Source organism: Gastrolobium bilobum, unplaced genomic scaffold, assembly GCF_033153095.1.
Source record: "Gastrolobium bilobum isolate Gb01-03AN ecotype WA unplaced genomic scaffold, APGP_CSIRO_Gbil_v1 utg2732, whole genome shotgun sequence".
NCBI lineage: Eukaryota > Viridiplantae > Streptophyta > Magnoliopsida > Fabales > Fabaceae > Gastrolobium > Gastrolobium bilobum.
The window spans coordinates 210,417-228,117 of NW_026897530.1; the positions used below are offsets into that span (position 1 = coordinate 210,417).

General features: G+C 33.7%; 3 protein-coding genes across 4 annotated transcripts; 1 reads left to right on the forward strand and 2 right to left on the reverse strand.

Moving 5' to 3' along the window:
• Positions 1-228: 228 nt before the first annotated feature.
• Positions 229-3,915, reverse strand: LOC133307742 (basic leucine zipper 34-like). The gene is made up of 5 exons (XM_061508295.1): positions 3,481-3,915; positions 3,296-3,441; positions 2,917-3,007; positions 2,036-2,162; positions 229-392 (listed from the first exon to the last, which is right to left on the reverse strand). Exons 1-5 carry the CDS (start codon positions 3,913-3,915, stop codon positions 229-231), a joined length of 963 nt encoding a protein of 320 aa, XP_061364279.1.
• Positions 3,916-10,670: 6,755 nt separating this feature from the next.
• On the forward strand, positions 10,671-12,005 carry LOC133307737 (zingipain-2-like). Its single transcript, XM_061508289.1, has 2 exons — positions 10,671-11,112; positions 11,369-12,005. Exons 1-2 carry the CDS (start codon positions 10,671-10,673, stop codon positions 11,959-11,961), a joined length of 1,035 nt encoding a protein of 344 aa, XP_061364273.1. The 3' UTR covers positions 11,962-12,005.
• A 280-nt stretch (positions 12,006-12,285) lies between these two features.
• Positions 12,286-17,175, reverse strand: LOC133307738 (pentatricopeptide repeat-containing protein At1g06270). 2 transcript variants are annotated; one of them, XR_009751083.1, is made up of 4 exons: positions 17,005-17,175; positions 16,609-16,683; positions 15,868-15,999; positions 12,286-12,480 (listed from the first exon to the last, which is right to left on the reverse strand). XR_009751083.1 is itself a non-coding variant. In XM_061508290.1 (4 exons), the coding sequence occupies exon 4, from the start codon at positions 14,244-14,246 to the stop codon at positions 13,236-13,238; it is 1,011 nt and encodes a 336-aa protein (XP_061364274.1). In that variant the 5' UTR covers positions 14,247-14,285; positions 15,868-15,999; positions 16,609-16,683; positions 17,005-17,175; the 3' UTR covers positions 12,522-13,235. The 2 variants fall into 2 exon arrangements, 1 of the variants encoding a protein (XP_061364274.1); XM_061508290.1 differs by lacking the exon at positions 12,286-12,480 and adding an exon at positions 12,522-14,285.
• Positions 17,176-17,701: the final 526 nt, after the last annotated feature.

The following is a 17,701-nucleotide window of genomic DNA, read 5'->3' on the forward strand; positions in this document are numbered from 1 at the left end:
TCCTTTCATGAATTGACTAATAAAAATTCTCAACATCTCACAACCCAACGGTAAGTTATAACATTCAATATACCATTCACAGAAGAAAATTTTGGCCTTTTTTTTGTCAATTCTTTCCCCTTTTCTTTTCTCACATATCTTATCCAAAACTCTGCAATTTCTTTTATAAAAATGAAAAGAATCACAGTATATCATGTAAACTAATACTTGATCATGAAGAGGGTTCAATTAAACATTGAGAAGCTGTTCCATTTCCGTCTGAGAATCACATATTGGCTTTTGTGCTGGGGATGGCAATGGTGACCCTGCAGCATTATCCATCGTCTTCAGGTTCTGTTGGTGATAAATTTGCCTCAGTCTCTCTATCTCTCTCTTCAGTGCCTCTTGATGAGCTGCATGTATATGATTACAATTTTGGATGCTTAATTAGTTAAACAATATTAAGGGTTATAGAAATATAATATAAAACTTTTAATATCACATTTTCTTGGATTGAAATGCTTCTTTATAGGAAAAAATATTTCTGGAGTTAATGCAGTTATTTGTATTTATTTCCAAAACGACGTTGTTTTGGTATTGAAATCTTAAAAAATTATAAATATAAAAACTATTATAATCTTGAAATAAATTAAAATTACAAAAATACCATGATTTTCATCCTAAAACGACGTCTTATTGAGCTTACTGCAGATAATTTGCAGTATATGCAGAAAAAACGAACCCTTCTTTATATAGTACAAAGCCTATGTGACTTTAAGTGTAGAGTTTCTAACAGGAAAGTAGATGAATCTGAACTTGTATATTATCCACTCTTCAAATTTAATGAATTCTTATAGAAAGAATCATGTTAATGAAATATAATATAAAATTATTAATATGATTTTTGCGGAACAACTTAAACTTTTGTATTAAAATAATGTTTTGTATTAACTAATTGGACACAGAACACATGATCAGACACAGACTTAAACACGCGTGCATGCTAACACTTTCACTAAAATCAATATAAGTCTGTGCAGTTTCATAATTGGTCTGTTTCTCCCTTCTAAAGTAATGAAATAATTATATAGTATGCAACTATAACGAGAAAAGGCCAATAACAGTGCAATTTTACTAGTGTCTCTTTTGTTCTTAATTTGGCTAATTAATCACTATTATGAATCCTCTCTGGAGAATACTTAACCAACTTTGAGGAGCTGCTAGTTCATTTTCTCAATTTTCATTTTGTCATTTTCCCCTTTGCCAATGGTCACAATAAGATAATCAGATTGTCAATTTGAAAGCAGAAATTCTTTTACTTATTCTCATAAATACACTAATTCATGCTTTCTTTTTCTCTAAATTTTCTTATGTGCTTAATGTGCTTAAAGCCTAATAAAAACTAAACAAATTGACCACACAAGTGTCTCCATATATATAGCATGCACAGATGCAAGTATCCAGATTTCAACATCCAATTTGATTCTTTGTAAAGCTGATCAGCTGACATTGTTTTGGTTCCTCAAAAATAGATGACAATAAACCATCTTTCTGTGCAAAAGCCACAAGATTGAAGGACTAAATTGATATGAAAATTTTATAATTAACAGAATAAATTGATGATATTTTTTTATTATTGAGAGACAAAATTGATGTAAACTTTTTTAAAAATAAATTAACGTCATTGTCTACTTTTTAAGAATTAAAATAGTCTTGCTTATCTAATTTCAAAAACTAAATTGATATAATATAATCTTTCAATGACCAAAATAATAATTTACTTATAATAATTCTAAGAAACTTGAACGTCTCATTAAAAGGTTCTTTTCTTATAGAAGCCAGAGAAGTATACAAAAGCTACATATATATCAACTACAAAGATAAAGAGGATAACCATGTGGTTTAGCAAACAAGGCTGTACATACTTTACGTAACCATTATCTGTTTAATTAGAGCCCTAATGGAAAATTAATCCACCAATAAAAAAATTAAGAAAAATAATTAAATTTAACTTAATAATTGTTTTAATTAGAAGAATACTTATTAAAGAAATTACCATCTTTAAAGATCTTGTCTTGGGCAAGGGCGGCGATTCTTTGCTTGAGAGCACTGTTGTCAACATTTAGAAGCAAGCGTTGATGATCCAAGAATGCAACCCGTGGAGACAGCACTGAAACTTCGGCCTTCATTGGTCAACAGTCAACAGAATAAGAAAAGGTCAATAATATTATCATTAGTATTATTAGACATCAAATTATACGCCATACAAAAATTTCTATGAAAAGTCAAAATATTTAATGTACTCACCCACGAAAAAAAAATATGGATGGAATGTCTCTTATCTTATATTTATCTCCTATACATACATAACATTATTATGTTCAGTAGTGAAGCCACTTAGTAGCTGGGAGTGGTCTCGGCCTGGACTAAATTTTAATAAATTATAGTTATTACATATAATTATATAATTAATTATAATTTGATTGGGGTTAAAATTATAATTTGACCCGGACTAAAATTTGTATTTGGCCCTATCTAAAAATTAAAATATATTTGGTAAGAGATTTAGGTAAGTTGTATTAGATTATGTGTTCAATTCTCATCTGTATAAAAAGAAATTAAAAAATCTTTAATAAAATTATAACTTTTCTTAGTGTTGTCTGCTCATGTGCTCTGTATTTAACATAATTTAAATATATTATAATATGAACTAATTAAAATTAAAAAAATAAATACACATATAATTTTTGGCCCAGGCTCAAATTGAAGCCCGGCTCCCCCACTAATTATCTGAGACTTATTTTATTTTTTTATCTTTTCTTTTTACATGAGTTTACATGAATCTCATATACTTTTATTTTATCTCTTATGATACGAAAAATGTTATTCTTAAAAAATATATTAAATGTTGTCATCACAACATGTTACATCACAAACCTGTAATGAAGTTACACTTCGCTCAAGCTCTGATATGTATTGCAGCTTCCTCACTCGCGATCTTTGTGCTGATTGCCTATTTGCCAAGATTCTGATGCAAAAAGAGAATTAGATGCAGAACTCAAAGAAAAAATAAGAAATATATAAACCAAGAGGAAACAAATTTCAGTTTATGAATAATAAAGAGTAATTCATAAACACTAATTAACCATTATTATAGAATAGCAAAATCAAGTCCATAATAAATAAATAAAAAAAGTTACATTCAAGTAAGATCTTAACTCTTAGTATCCAATTTTTGTGTCATAGGGTCATTGCAACTTTACCAGAGAAAGCATATAGATAAATATATAGGATGACAGGAATGTTTGATCACTACCTTTTGACTCTCTTGGGGTCAGTGATTCTGTCATTGGAAGAAGTAGCATTCGTGTTATTTGGAGCCTCTGTGATTTCTTGTTTACATTGGCTTTCAACCTCATCTGGTTCATTTTTCAATTGGTGCTGCTGCTGCTTCTCCTCTTCCTCATGTTCCTGCTTCTCCAACTCCTCCTCCTGCTTCACGGGTTGATTCGTTTCTTTCTCATCATTGATGAAATTCTGATCCGAAGGGCTTGAATTGTTTGAGGAGGACATGGTTGGTGGCATGGGGACACCAGAGATTTCATCCGTGAACATGGACATGAATTGATCATCATCAAACTTTTCGAACTCATTGTCGTTTCCAGAACTATGTGGCATGGCAGGGTTGTCACGACAATCTTCAAGCATTGGTGCCTCGAGGAAGGTGATGGAATCGCTCACCGACCGGCGGTGAGCACCGCGCCTGGCGGAGGAGAAGTCGAGGAACTCATCAACCCAAGAAGGGTTCTGATTATGCTGATGACAATGGTTTGTGTTGTTGTTGCCAACATTTGCAAGAGATGGCATATTGTGGTAAATAGAAAAATCTGGCCAACTTGGTGACATGTTTGGGATCTTAGGAGGTAATTGTGCCATTTGAGACCGACACCACACACCACTCACAAGACAATAATAAGAAGAAGAAACAGGAATTTTTGCAAACCTCAGATATGTTGTTGTTGTTGTTGTTTTTGCAGTGTCCTTAACAAATGCTATCTATGCTCAATGCATATTGCATAATGAGTAGAAATGAAACCAATGAGCCTCTAACACAGCCCTTTATATATATCCCCGGCAACCAGAGGGAATGTTAAGAGGGAAGAAAGCCACAAGAAGAAGAAAAACATAATCATAAGCTTTTCTTCTTCTTTTTTTGTTTTTTAAAAAAAAAATGTGTGAATTTTTAATTGTTATATTTTGTTGTAGGGTTTAAAATCCTACAAAAAAAAAAAATCTTTGGGGGTATGTGTATCTATGTGTTTTGTGGAGTGGGGTCACATGGGGATGGAGAGGGGTTGGACAGCTATGAACAGCTGGGATGAGGGGTTGGGTCTCAACGGTGTTACTTGAAAGTCGCTAGTAAGATTAATAAGTAATGGGAATCAGCCACCACGTGCCCTTGTGACCTTCTCTTTAGTAGGGTGGGTGCCCCAAATTTGGTCAATGGTCATTTAAATCCTATTAGAACATTCTCTCCTATATGCTTGCTCTTCCCATTTTATCTGCCTCAGCACAACACACTAATTTTAACCCTTCAAATCATTTTACGACACTTAAAAGTTAGCAGGCCTTTTTGTGTTTTAGTAAATTGCAACATCAAGAAGTTCAATTATTAGGGAAAGAAAAGAGAGTCAAACAATTTATACCCAAAAAAAAAACAGAGACTCAAACAAAGGTCAAATTTCTAGTTAACCAATTTAGGTATATTTGATATGCATGGTTGAGGAAAAGATCTCAAATTAGACTTTATACGCGTACAATTAAAGGTTAATTAAAAGAAAAAAATGAAAAATGAAAAATGACCTATAGTCATCAAAATTAAGAAACGAAAACAGAGTTAGGTAATTGATTTGATTCGGATGTATTGTGTTCACGTTCTTGGTTAAATTTTAAAGATTATCTATAAGACAAACCCCACTTGACAGGGTTAGTGATTGGTTAAATCATATGGGATGTGATCTTTATCTATGAGGAGAACAAAGGCCATGTGCATAATATTATTATTTATAAGGTGTTATGGTTATGCATGGGGTGAGACGTGTTTCATTAATCATTTCATTAAAAAGCTAGCTAGGTACAGTAATTAAGATAAGTAGAATATATGTGTGTGGACTCGTGGGATTTGGGGTATGAGCTGTGAAAGAGAGGAAAAAGAGAGGCCTTCTTGTGAAGGATCATGTTATGCTCCCATGTGAATTGTTTGCACGCACTATGCTTTCTTTCCTTTGTCCCCAAACCATTCCCACATGTAGGGTATATGCTTCTCTCTGTCTGAAAGTGCATATCTTCGTGTCTAGGGGTTTCTAGGTACCTTCTTCAATCATCATATCTTAACTGGAATTAGTGTAGTTTTTTTAAGGAGAAAAGAGTTTGACAAAGCTCAATCATGATTAAGTGCATGGGATATCTATATATCTATATATTAATTAATAGCATCTATCTGTTTGTAGGTCTTGCCTCCCCCTATATCCCCTATCTTAGACTTTACAATATATTCCTGAACCTAACTAGCTTGAATAACATCGTAATTGAATTGTATATACACATATCGGAGTTGAAGTTTTATTTAATCGAACCAGTTAATCAAGTTATAGGGATTGGTCGAAGTCATGGTACGTAATTTAAAACAACTATATATCAAGGTAATTTACATATGTATGTATAGTTTTTTTATTTATAAAAAATATGACAATAAAGATAGGTTACTTTAATTTATTCTATGTACAAAACAACTACTTATAAAAAGTAAAATCTTTTTCAAGAAGCTTTAAAAATAATTAAAACCAGCACAAACACTACCAAATAGGATTTCAGTGAGTTAATTGATAAATGAGGTTAAGTTATGCTGTCTAAATTTGAATGGAGCCATTTTTTCTATTGTAAATAATTATAAATTATAAATTATAAATTATAAATATATATATATATATATATATATATATATATATATATATATATATATATGGGTTTTATAAGAGTTATGTTGTAGGAAAAGTAATTGTGTAATGTTATAGAGATTCGTTTTGCGTACCGTAATTTTCTTTTTTTTCTTTTGTCTTCAAAAAAGTGTGGGCTTCACAAAATGTTGTGAGTGTAGGAAAGTTTGTTGTGTCATGTTAAATGAAAAATGCAAACCCATATATATATATATATATATATATATATATATATATATAGCTCTGCGAGTAACATCAAATATATTGAGAAAGATGTATGTAAAAAATCAACAAATATATATCAAAATAATGTCATTTATGTTGTAAAATCAATTAGAACTAGAAGAAGAATACGGAGATAGGAGAATGAATTCTTATTGTATTGTTGTATCTCCATGATGCTTTATACATACCTTATTTATAGGCTCAGAAAACATGAAAGACATAATAACTTCAATTACTTTTCTAACGGTCATAACATTTCCAACAGTCATAACATCTTTAACGGTCATAACGTCTCCAACGGTCATGACGGTTATATAATGGATTGGACAGCCAATAAATTGTTTATAACACTCTTCCTTGGATGTCCAATAATCCAATTGAGAAGAAATATGTATGAGAAGCTGCCTCATTAAAAACCTTACCAGGAAAACTCAATAGGATAAAACCATGGTGAAAGAAAAAAGAATGCAGCCTTATTTCACTCCCCCTGATGATAACATTATTTACTATCTCTGAGTTTACGCATCCCGATCTTGTATAAAAGTTTCTCAAAACTTGAAGTAGGTAATACCTTGGTAGATAAATCTGTCAAATTATCACTTGAACGAATTTGTTGAACGCCATGAAATAATTATGCTTCCACTTGTGATCGAAATCTTGTTTGGAATCTGCCTTTGTGTGGCTCAAGTAAATAACATGCATTATAATTATTCTAGTATCTTCGTGCTGATAATGTGTTGTAAAATTAATAAGAACTAGAAGAAGAATACGGAAATAAGAATTCATTCCCCTATCTCTCTTATCTCCGTAATCTTCTTCTAGTTCTTGTTAATTTTACAACAATTTAAACTCTCAAACATTTTTCCTCAATAAGTGAAATATTTCTCATTTTTTTTGGTATGCAAAAATATTTCTCATTTTAAATGGCACAACTTTGTATCATTTTAGATAAAACAATATTTTTTGGTGTATAATTGGTATATTTTACTTTTTCTCTCCTCCATTTTATCTTTTTTCTTAATTTTACGGAGGAGAAAGAATGTAAAAAGTAATCAAATATACACACAAAAAAATGATATTGTTTCATCTAAAATAACACAAGCTTATATCATTTAAAATGACAAATACTTTTCCCTAACAGTAATAATAATAAAATAAAAAACATGGACATGGATCGAGTATCAGCTATATAAGCAATCAAACAAGCGGAAAATAAATTTTGTTCCATTTAATTTCTTTTTCACTTAATTTTGTAATCCTTTAGTCAATTATGATTATTCATTACGACTAAATATACACCAACTTCCAATAAATTCAGACAAATTTCTATCTACCCTCTTATATATTTTGTTTTTTAAAGAAAAAATTCACAAAATTTTAACGAATTAATGAATCAATCGTATTCCACAATTAGGACGATCCCATTGCAAACTGTGTTTCCTTCATTACGTTGTGTACATTTGAAGATACAAAGGGTAGCTAAGTTCACTGGAGTAACAGAAGAATCCCACCTAATTCAGAAGATCAGAAGAATCCCACAAATAGAGCAGGCCTTTTCATTTATGAAATACCAAACCGGCTTTGGTATGTTAATTATTTAACTTGTCACACATTATATATTGATGGCTTGGAGGATAGGCATGTTTATGGCTCTTAAATGTTGGTTTTACGAACCCACAATCATTTAATTTTAATTTCTAATAAGGGCATGGTGGTACTGGTAGTCACTAATGTCTTAAAGATCTGTTTAGATCAGCTTGTAAAAAAATGACTTTTTATGTCTTACTTATTTTGGAAGTACTTTTTTCAAAAGCTAAAACTATTTAAATTTAGAAAAATAATTTTTGAAAAAATATTTAGTTTTTAACTTTTTTTTAGAAGCTAAAATTTTTAGCTTTCAAAATAAGTAGATTTTTAACTTCTTTTTTTTTAAAACAGACTTTGTAGTTGAAATGATTTTTTTTATTTAATAAAAGCAATTTTTGGCTATAAAAAAGTCCATCCAAAATAGTCTTTTGTGTTTGGTAGGAGGTTTCTTTTAGGATGACTGGGAAAGTTGAAATTGGTTTTCTAGTTGACCATGTTAGATAGGAGATTATAAAAAATTTACACATCGCATTTGCATAGCAATCTCAGTTTGTGTGTAAAATCGAAAAATTTTGTCATTTCAGAATATCACCCAATGGTGGTATTCTCATTAACCCATCAAATCAAAAAGTAGAAAGAAAAAAAAAATAGACACAAATATTCCTTCTCAAAAAATGTGTCAAAAGAAAGCTCGAGAGAAAGTCTTCTTTGTATTTAGTTAAGGGATAATTTGATAATTTTATCCCATTTTTCTATCAATATTTTACCTTCAACCAAACAGACTCAGAAAATTTAACTCAATTTTTCCTGTAATATTTTGGCCTACCAAATAATTTTTTTTTAACTTTTCTACCGAACTCATTTTCCCATCATATTTCTAATAATTGTATTTCACTAGTAATTTTTTTTTTCATCTCTACCAAACATCCCCTGAGCCAGAAAAGCTGGCAAGAACAGAAGCCATTCAGATGCCTCAAGTCAAGGCATTCGCTTTTTTTGAATGCATGATTTTGAAACTTTATTGAATGAAAACATGGCTAAATGATTAGGCTTATTATCTTTGATTCTTTTTTCTTTTAAAAAAAAAAATTATGGGAACACCCATATTTACATAGATATAGCACACTCCAAAAATAAACCCATGTGCCATATTCGTTGGTTTATGCATGAAGTTAGCATGCTGAGACAGCTATCCCTTAAGCCGGCCGTGTTCTTTCATAATCTTTAAATTCAAATAGTATATTAAGGCACAAACTATCTGTCTAGAATATAATGAACTTTTTTCTTAGTCTCCAATTTAAATTCGGATTCATTCAACATAAGGCATCACAACTGATCTGAAATAATATATTAAGGCCATTATATTAAGGCCAAGGCTTTTACAATGAAAAAAATATCTTCAAGATGACATTCCAGTCAAGAAAGGCCGCACACAAGAACAAATAGGGAGACTTTGTCGTTTCACCACTTGCAGGCAACAATTAGGGTATCCCCTCCACTATAAATACAAATATACTGAACACAAGATATACGCATTCTTTTATATGAATAAGTTTACACAAAATTTAACTTGAGCGTCAGAGTATCTTGCTAGTACCCCTCACCTTGTTCTAGTGAAGAACCATGGGTTAAAGTTTTATCAAATCACTTGTGGAGGAATTATGGTCAACCCAGATAAAATTGTTGTGATCAACAACTAAGCCTAGACACAAACAAACTGTTCACAGACAGCAATTTTAAACTGTCTTAAGGAGAAATTAGTGCAAGAAACTGATTGTGAGTCTTATATGTAATAGATAAAACTGATTACATGATTCAAACACAAGACTTTTGGATCATTGATGTAAAAAACCTTGGGATACATCACCCCAAAAGTTAGCTCAAAGGGTGGGAGTGCCCAAGGCCTTATAAACTCCACATTAGTTGCTCATAAAATCAATGTGGGACTATATATCTCAACACGCTCCCTCACACGAGAACCCATTAGGCTTGAAGAGTGGATGATGCAACAGGCCCAGCCTACCTGTGCTAAGAAATTCCACTTGAAAGAAAGTTGGGGGCGGCGAGGATTGAACTCGGGACACGAGGCTCTGATACCATGTAAAGAACATATTCAACCCAAAAGCTTAAGCTCAAAGGGTGGGAGTGTCCAAGGCTTTATAAAAGCCGCATTAGTTGATCATACAACCAATGTGGGACTATATATCTCAAACCTTAAGGTGTTGGGTTGAAGTGATTCTTTACATGGTATCAGAGCTTGAGTGACTATAAGGTCACAAGTTTGATCCTCACCGCCCCCCACTTTAAAGTGGAATTAAAATTAAAGCACAAAAAGGTAAACCAAAAATTGGGCCTGTGCAATATCCACGCTTCTAGCCCAATGGGCTCTCGTGTGAGGGGGCGTGTTGAGATATATAGTCCCACATTGGTTGTATGTGCAACGAATGTGGAATTTACAACCAATGTGAAATTTATAAGGCCTTGAGCACTCTCATCCTTTGAGCTAGCTTTTGCAGTGGTGTATCCCAAGTATTCCAAGGTTCTTTACAATTGAGATAAGGAAAATGCCTATCAAACATTTAAATTGGTCAGAATTGAGTTGTTTTAGGCAGGTAAACCTTAAGCAAGTTCGAGACTTGTACGTCTGTATTATGGTCATGCAGAGAAAATGAAATATAGAATTCCTGCCTAGTTAAAACTCGCAAGCACGAAAGACATGAAGACAAGAAGATCAATATGCAGCCGAAACGTCTCTAAACAGAAATGAACATGCATTAAAATACGTAAAGAAAGCAAACATGATATTAAGTAATAAAAGCATATATTGTTCATAATAAATATCAATGCAAGCTTGTCATTTTCCATATGCACTAAGAACTAGCCATGAAGGGAACTACAACATTAAGCGTTGCCATCCTCAATCTTCTTGTCCTGTGCAATCTATGGATAGTTGCAAATGCAGGTTCTTCAATGCAAAAGAATAATTCATCTGATCCAAAAGTCATGAGGAGCAGGTATGAAAGTTGGTTGAAAAGACATGGACGACATTACATGGATAGAGAAGAATGGGAAGTCAGATTTGGCATTTACCAATTAAATCTTCATTTTATAGAGTTCTACAACTCTCAAAACTATTCTTACAAGCTCACAGACAACAAGTTCGCAGATCTTACAAATGAAGAGTTTAAAAGTACCTATCTCGGTTTTCAACCTCTATTGGGTTCACATACAAGATTCAGGTATCATAAACATGGGGATCTACCAAATAGCATAGATTGGAGGAAGAAAGGTGCAGTTACACATATCAAGGATCAAGGCAATTGTGGTAAAGTTCCTTGCAATAAATAAGTACATGGTTTAGACTTTAGAGGAGCCAAATTAAATTTATTCAATCCTCATATACCACAGTTCAACTGCTACAAAGCTTTTATATATACATATGAATCCTCAATATACTAATATAGCTCATTAACTAGATTTATATACATATTAAGGAATTTTCCTCACAATCAATGTTTATCTAATGCTGAGTTAGTTAGCTAAAGGACACGAATTAACATTTTCTAAACTCTTTGATGCAGGAAGTTGTTGGGCATTCTCTGCAGTAGCAGCTGTAGAAGGAATCAACAAGATAAAAACAGGCAAGTTGGTACCTCTGTCTGAACAACAACTGGTAGATTGTGATATTGAAAATGGGAATGAAGGCTGCGAAGGTGGTGACATGGAAACAGCATTCACATTTATCAAAAAGAATGGTGGGCTTGCCACTGAAAAAGACTATCCTTATCAAGGATCAGATGGCACGTGTAACAAGGTCAAAGCTAAGAACCATGCTGTCACCATAAGTGGTTATGAAAAGGTACCTGCTCGCAATGAGAATATGCTAAAAGCTGCAGTTGCTCATCAACCTGTCGCTGTTGCAACTGATGCTGGAGGTTATGCATTTCAATTTTATTCAAAAGGTATCTTCTCTGGAAGTTGTGGAAAGGACCTCAATCATGGTATGACTATAGTTGGGTATGGAGAAGAAAATGGTGAAAAGTATTGGATTGTGAAGAATTCATGGGCAACTGACTGGGGTGAATCTGGTTATGTCAGGATGAAGCGTGATACTAAGGATAAAGATGGTTCTTGTGGCATTGCCATTGATGCTAGCTACCCTGTCAAGAATTAAGCAATATTACTAGGCTAATTGACCTGCTGTGGTTGTGGAATGAAATATGTCAGCTCAAGAAACTTAATTGACACTAATTCTATGTAAGGTTCAAGTGTGACATTGCAACTATAGGACTGAATTTAATAATATGCAGGTAGACTAGGAATTTTATGGACCAAGGACAAGGGACTACATGAGGAAGAAAACAGTAGATTCACAATAATATCAGACTCTGAAAAATATTTTCTCCTGGTGGAAAAGAATAATGAACCTATTTCAGCCAAACCAATTACGAAATAAACATAAGAGTAATGTTAAATTTTCTCCATATTTGTTTCCTTATACAATTCAGCTGGTAAAATTATAAGACATTTGAGGAGAGCACATGAGTTCAAACCCCACTCCCTTTCTCATCTCCTTCCCCCTCCCTCATTCTCGTGCAGCCTGCCGTGCCCCTCAACACCCACCTCATGGTGAGCTCCCCTCTGCAACTATTTTAGTGATGTGCACAATTTGATTAAGTCTTGTCATTTGAGCCTAATGAAAAGTGAAGTCAATTATAAGGTTAATAAGCCACACAGAAGTTATGCATTGATCACTCTGCAGAAAAAGAAAGATGACTTGAAACTGGAACAATAAAGCACAAATTACATTATATCTTCCACCAATTTATAATCTGGTGCATTTAATATACTTGTATTATTTTTATTTTTTTGGGTCACTAATATACATGAAATTACTCCATATTCCGGTGACAAAAATCTACTTTATTGCCAAATTCTCTTGAATATATTACAAAGGGGCAAGATCAACGTATATTGGTGTAATAATAAAAAGTCTTACACTCAATCTTAACAATTGATTCACTCGTAACCAAACGGCTCACATAATTAATCAATTAAAACCGTTAGATATAAATCCAATAACAACAAAGATTAAAAGTGTAACTTACACAGGTATATAATGATCCTGTCCCTATTATAAAATAACCAACCCCACCAAATTCAGGCTAAGAAGGAACATTAATTCCACAATTCAAAGAAAACCCAGTTCTGTTGTATATGCTCACTCTTTTTCCATGCTTTGACTACAGTGATTATACCCAGAAATGTTTTGCAAATCTGAGATTCTGGTGCTGCGTTACTCCGTTGAAAATCATAGTATAATCTTACAGTAGTGTCATTTAGAACAGAACAATGACATAATAATGCAGAAGCTACAAGTCTTTGCAATATGAAGTCACCCGTTCAGCATTAAGAATTGTACTTGGCACACTCAAAATTATTAAACAGCTAAGATTTGAGTGCCGCAAATCTTTGTCTCACAGCACAAGCTATCTTCCACTCATCCATACTGGCCAAACCTTCAATTATCTTCTGTCTGACTCTGATATAAGGTATAAAACCTCTTTCTGTCATCCCCATCGCAACCTTTGCGGCTAAAACATACTCACGTTTCTCCAAACACCCTTCAATGACAACCTCGTAACTCTCAAATCCAACCGAATGACCCTCTTTCTCCAGGAATTCAAGCATCTCAACAGCTTTCCATATCTCCCTGTTGGCCCGTAATGCTGCCAACAATTTCACCAGTGTTCCCTGTCCTGGTGTCAACCCATACTTCACCAACATTTGCTTCAACAAATCCTGTGCCTCAGCAGTCCTTCTCACTCTGCACATTGCACCAATTACAATGCCATAACTATTTGAATCAGGAATACATCCTGCTCCACCCATGCCCTTCAGGACTTTAACTGCCTCCACCGATTGATCAACAGCACAAAGAGATGATAGTAGATAATTACAAGTCCCACAGTCAGGATGATATCCAATTGATTGCATCTCAAGTAAGATATTAGCTACAGAATTAGACAGATGTCGCCGGTCCAACCAAGCAGATGAGAGGAGAACATGGGTTTGAGGAACCGGAATGCAACCAGAACGTAGAGTCCGTTGTAGGATAGCAAGTGCAAGAGGGAGGGGATGGGAACTTTGGAGGGTGTAAGAAAGAAGGTAGGAATAGGCTAGTTGGGGCTTAGAGCGAGGTCTGAGAGGTATAAAAGATTGTAACATTTCATCAACAATTTCCACTTGTAAGTTCTTGGGAAAGGAAGAAAAGAAAGAAAAAGGATTGGAATTTTGGCCGGACTCCAAGGAATTGAGAAGTTCAGGAATTTTAATGAAGTTTTTGGCCTCTACTTCAGCTCTAACAGCCTGCTCAAGCTTTTGCAATGACGAAACTGAACGGACTGAAGGATATTGGTTCAGAATGGGGCGGAAATGAAGAAGAAATCTATGATGCATTGTTGAGAATAGTACTGGACTACCCGGGTTTAATGAAACCTGTGGAAATTTGTCAGAAAAATACTTGTATTGATCAATGGGGGTAAAACCGTAAATTTGTACAAGGATTTATATGTCACAAACGGAGAGAAACAAATGCAAAGATGTGGCCAAGCATTGATAAAATATCACATTTTTTTTTTGCCATGCTATACAAAGTGGCACCTTAATGTGGGGGAATATGCAACTATCACTAGAAACTACCAACTAGACATTGGCAGCGGTTTAAAAAAATGAAATGAAGAAAACCCAAAAATATGGCATGTCATGCAGCACATGATCACCAAGCCATGACAGCTGCACAGAAACGTACAGCATCCATGTTGAAATTAACAATAATAAACTATAATACTATAATTAACAATAAACATATAACTAAGTTCAAACATTATGTTACGATCCAGTTGCAAGGTATGAGACTTTGAGCCCCATATCGGAAATATGGAGTGGGGTTTATATGGACTTTGAGCTCTTCTACCTTATAAGCTAGCTTTGGGGGTGAGGTTCCCCCAAGGTTTGTATCAATTGGTATTAAAGCATCCACTACGTCTCCAAATGCAATCGAGCGGCGCGACTGATAACACTGGCATTGCAGTGTTCACCCAGGGCTAGTAAAAAAAACTAGCGCCAAGCTAGCCCACGTGGGCATCCGGGCTATAGAGCGTGGTGGAATGTTACGATCTAGTTACAAGGTATGGGACTTGAAGTCCTACATCGGAAACATAATGTTCTGGTGTGGGGTTTATATAGACTTTGGGCTCTCCAACATTACAAGCTAGCTTTCGGGATGAGGTTCTCCCAAGATTTGTATCACATTACAATGCAAATAATGCACACATATATGACTATAATCAACATAGCTCTCCTCTCAACATCCACTCAAATTGAATTCAAACATTATGATTCAAATAACACGAAAATATTTGAATAGAATAAACATAGATCTCCGCTGAACATGCACTCAGAAATGAATTAGCCACATGTAACGATACTAAACAGCACTCAATCATGTAGTAATACACATACATGTAACTAAGGCTCCCACATTATGTAAATAGGGCACAAGCCCATGTAATTATTGATATAAATATAATCCCAGCGTGGTCACAACATACACACAGTTTCTCAATTTTAAGTCTATTTAATTGATTAATTTTTTTTATTACTTTTTCACCCAGTCAAGATTAAGTGCAGACAACCACTAAATAGTTGTTCCCTTCCCTTATACCGTTTAATTTGTCAATGAATGTTTAAGTCAAGAGATCAGTGGGTACAAAAAAACAAAAGGGGAGAGCAACTAAAAATAGTGACCATGATCAAAATCAGGCACGCCTTAGGAGAAATGAAGAAAACTTTTCAGAATATTACCACAGTTCAATATTAGGCAGACAGCAAGGTGTCTTCAATTAAATGGTAACACCTCCTTCTAGATCTGGCATGACATAGGCAACGCTAGACTTGAAAAATAATGATAACCATTTGTACAATAATTGCAACCTTCAAACCTAAACCAGCATGTTTCGTTTTTATCATTTACTAATGAGCTTTTAAACACATGAAAAATTCTTGGATAAGAAGTTACCAGTAAGGTTATGAATCATTTCCACTGACTTCATGTGTTGTAATTGCATATCCTGTACTCAATGTTCCCAAATGTGACAAGTGTTGGAACAATGAAGGGTTCCATCATACTCACCACTCCCATTACAAGAATCTGCAGCAATAATGAATGAAAATTGGAATTTAAAGTTTTAAGGTAGAAGAAAAATCTTAAATATCCATGATCCCACGGAAAACTAAATTGCCAATTAACCTAATGTGACTGAAGATTGATTATGAGACATGGTAAACCAGGTTGGCTGCAACATATGATAACTTTCGGGTATTAATGAATTAATATTTATAAAATCATTTAATTTGAGATAGGTAATAAGTGCAAAACCAATCAAGTTCAAAACTACGAAAGTTGCAACAAAAGGCAAGCAGAATTCTATTTAATTGCATAGGCCAGTTACTTCCATCTCAAATTGTTCCATTTACACTAGAAATTATGAAGATGTAAGAAAATATTTTATTGTCAAAACCAATGCAATTCACTGTACAGTCAAAGTTTACAGAAAGGTTTTCAAAACGTTAAAAGGGAGACATCGACCATCCATTGCTTTTAAGAACACAATGCTTCTAGTTTGGAAGATCTCTAGTCCATTCTATTGACTTGGCGAAATGCCAAGTGCAAACTGCTTAGTGCTTACCATAGAAAACATAGGACAAAATGCTTAACACAGAAAAGATCAATTGCATGAGAAGAAAATATGAAGTGTACCTTGCTTCCTATGTTTCTGCAATAGTAAGAAAGTTATGATGGTGGCATGGCAGCTACAGAAAACAGCCATAATATCTGCATAGAGTGCGACTTAATGATATTAAAAAAATTTAACTTTTTTAACCAAAACATGGATTCTTTTCTTGTCATATTTTCTCTCAAAAGATCATACAATTAAAATAGAGACCTGAAAAACCGTGCAAGTGTCTCAAGCTAATTTTTTTTTTTTTAAAAAAAAAGAAAAAGCAGGGGAAACACATAAAATCAAAACAAAGCAATTTGTTTGAACAGAAAAGAAAAAATGTCCATAACATCTTCATTCCTACCTGAATTCCAAAACCAAATTAATGAGCTTCAATAGGAATTAACACCATAAAAATGCATCATTTGACATACCTTGTTCATCAGTGCCATCAGCACAGTCGCAGAAGTTTCCTTCAAAACAAATAAAAAAAAGCTAGAATAATAGAAAAATGGCTTCAGAGTGCTACAACAAAAGGGTTGTCTAGCACACCCACTTGGGAAAAGATTCAAGCTTTAGATATTTGAAGCAAAAAGGGGGGTGAAGAAGGTGAACTCCAAGGTGGGAAAGGCAATAAGCTGCAGAAGCTAGGAGAAGTGAACAAAGGAAGCAACAAGCCCATTCCATCTGAGTATGGGCTTTGAGCTATGGGCTTTCTTGCCCAAATTAAGTTGACTTGGACTTCAGCTGGACCAAACAATTAATTTTTTTATGAAATATATTAATAGAAACTTAATTATTTTTTTAAAATTTCAAAATTTTATTTGAAAAATAGAACTTTCTTTTTCCAGAATATTCTTAAGTAGTAGGCCTGATAGAGTGATAGATATTCCAAGGTCAAATTCATCTTTTACACTCCAACAGTCGAACTAATGCAAACAAATTTAAATTGAAAAAACATTTGTTTTCATGTAAGATTATATATTATTTAACAAAATTGACGAACAGAGTCAATCCCCCATTGTTTAGAAAATTCAAATGTAATTATAAGATTTTGAAAATTCAATTTTTTGGACGTTGAATTGAAAGGAGAGATGGGGGAGTTGGGAATTGCTCAAAATGTGTAAACTT

What these genes read in the sequence shown, in the direction of transcription:
- LOC133307742 (XM_061508295.1), bottom strand. Translation starts at nt 3,915, where the DNA reads ATGGCACAATTACCTCCTAAGATCCCAAACATGTCACCAAGTTGGCCA. An exon ending in GACCCCAAGAGAGTCAAAAG is followed by an intron (nt 3,008 to 3,295) that starts GTAGTGATCAAA and finishes TTTTTGCATCAG; the next exon opens with AATCTTGGCAAATAGGCAAT. An exon ending in GAAGTGTAACTTCATTACAG is followed by an intron (nt 2,163 to 2,916) that starts GTTTGTGATGTA and finishes TGACCAATGAAG; the next exon opens with GCCGAAGTTTCAGTGCTGTC.
- LOC133307737 (XM_061508289.1), top strand. Translation starts at nt 10,671, where the DNA reads ATGAAGGGAACTACAACATTAAGCGTTGCCATCCTCAATCTTCTTGTC. An exon ending in CAAGGATCAAGGCAATTGTG is followed by an intron (nt 11,113 to 11,368) that starts GTAAAGTTCCTT and finishes TCTTTGATGCAG; the next exon opens with GAAGTTGTTGGGCATTCTCT.
- LOC133307738 (XM_061508290.1), bottom strand. Translation starts at nt 14,246, where the DNA reads ATGCATCATAGATTTCTTCTTCATTTCCGCCCCATTCTGAACCAATAT.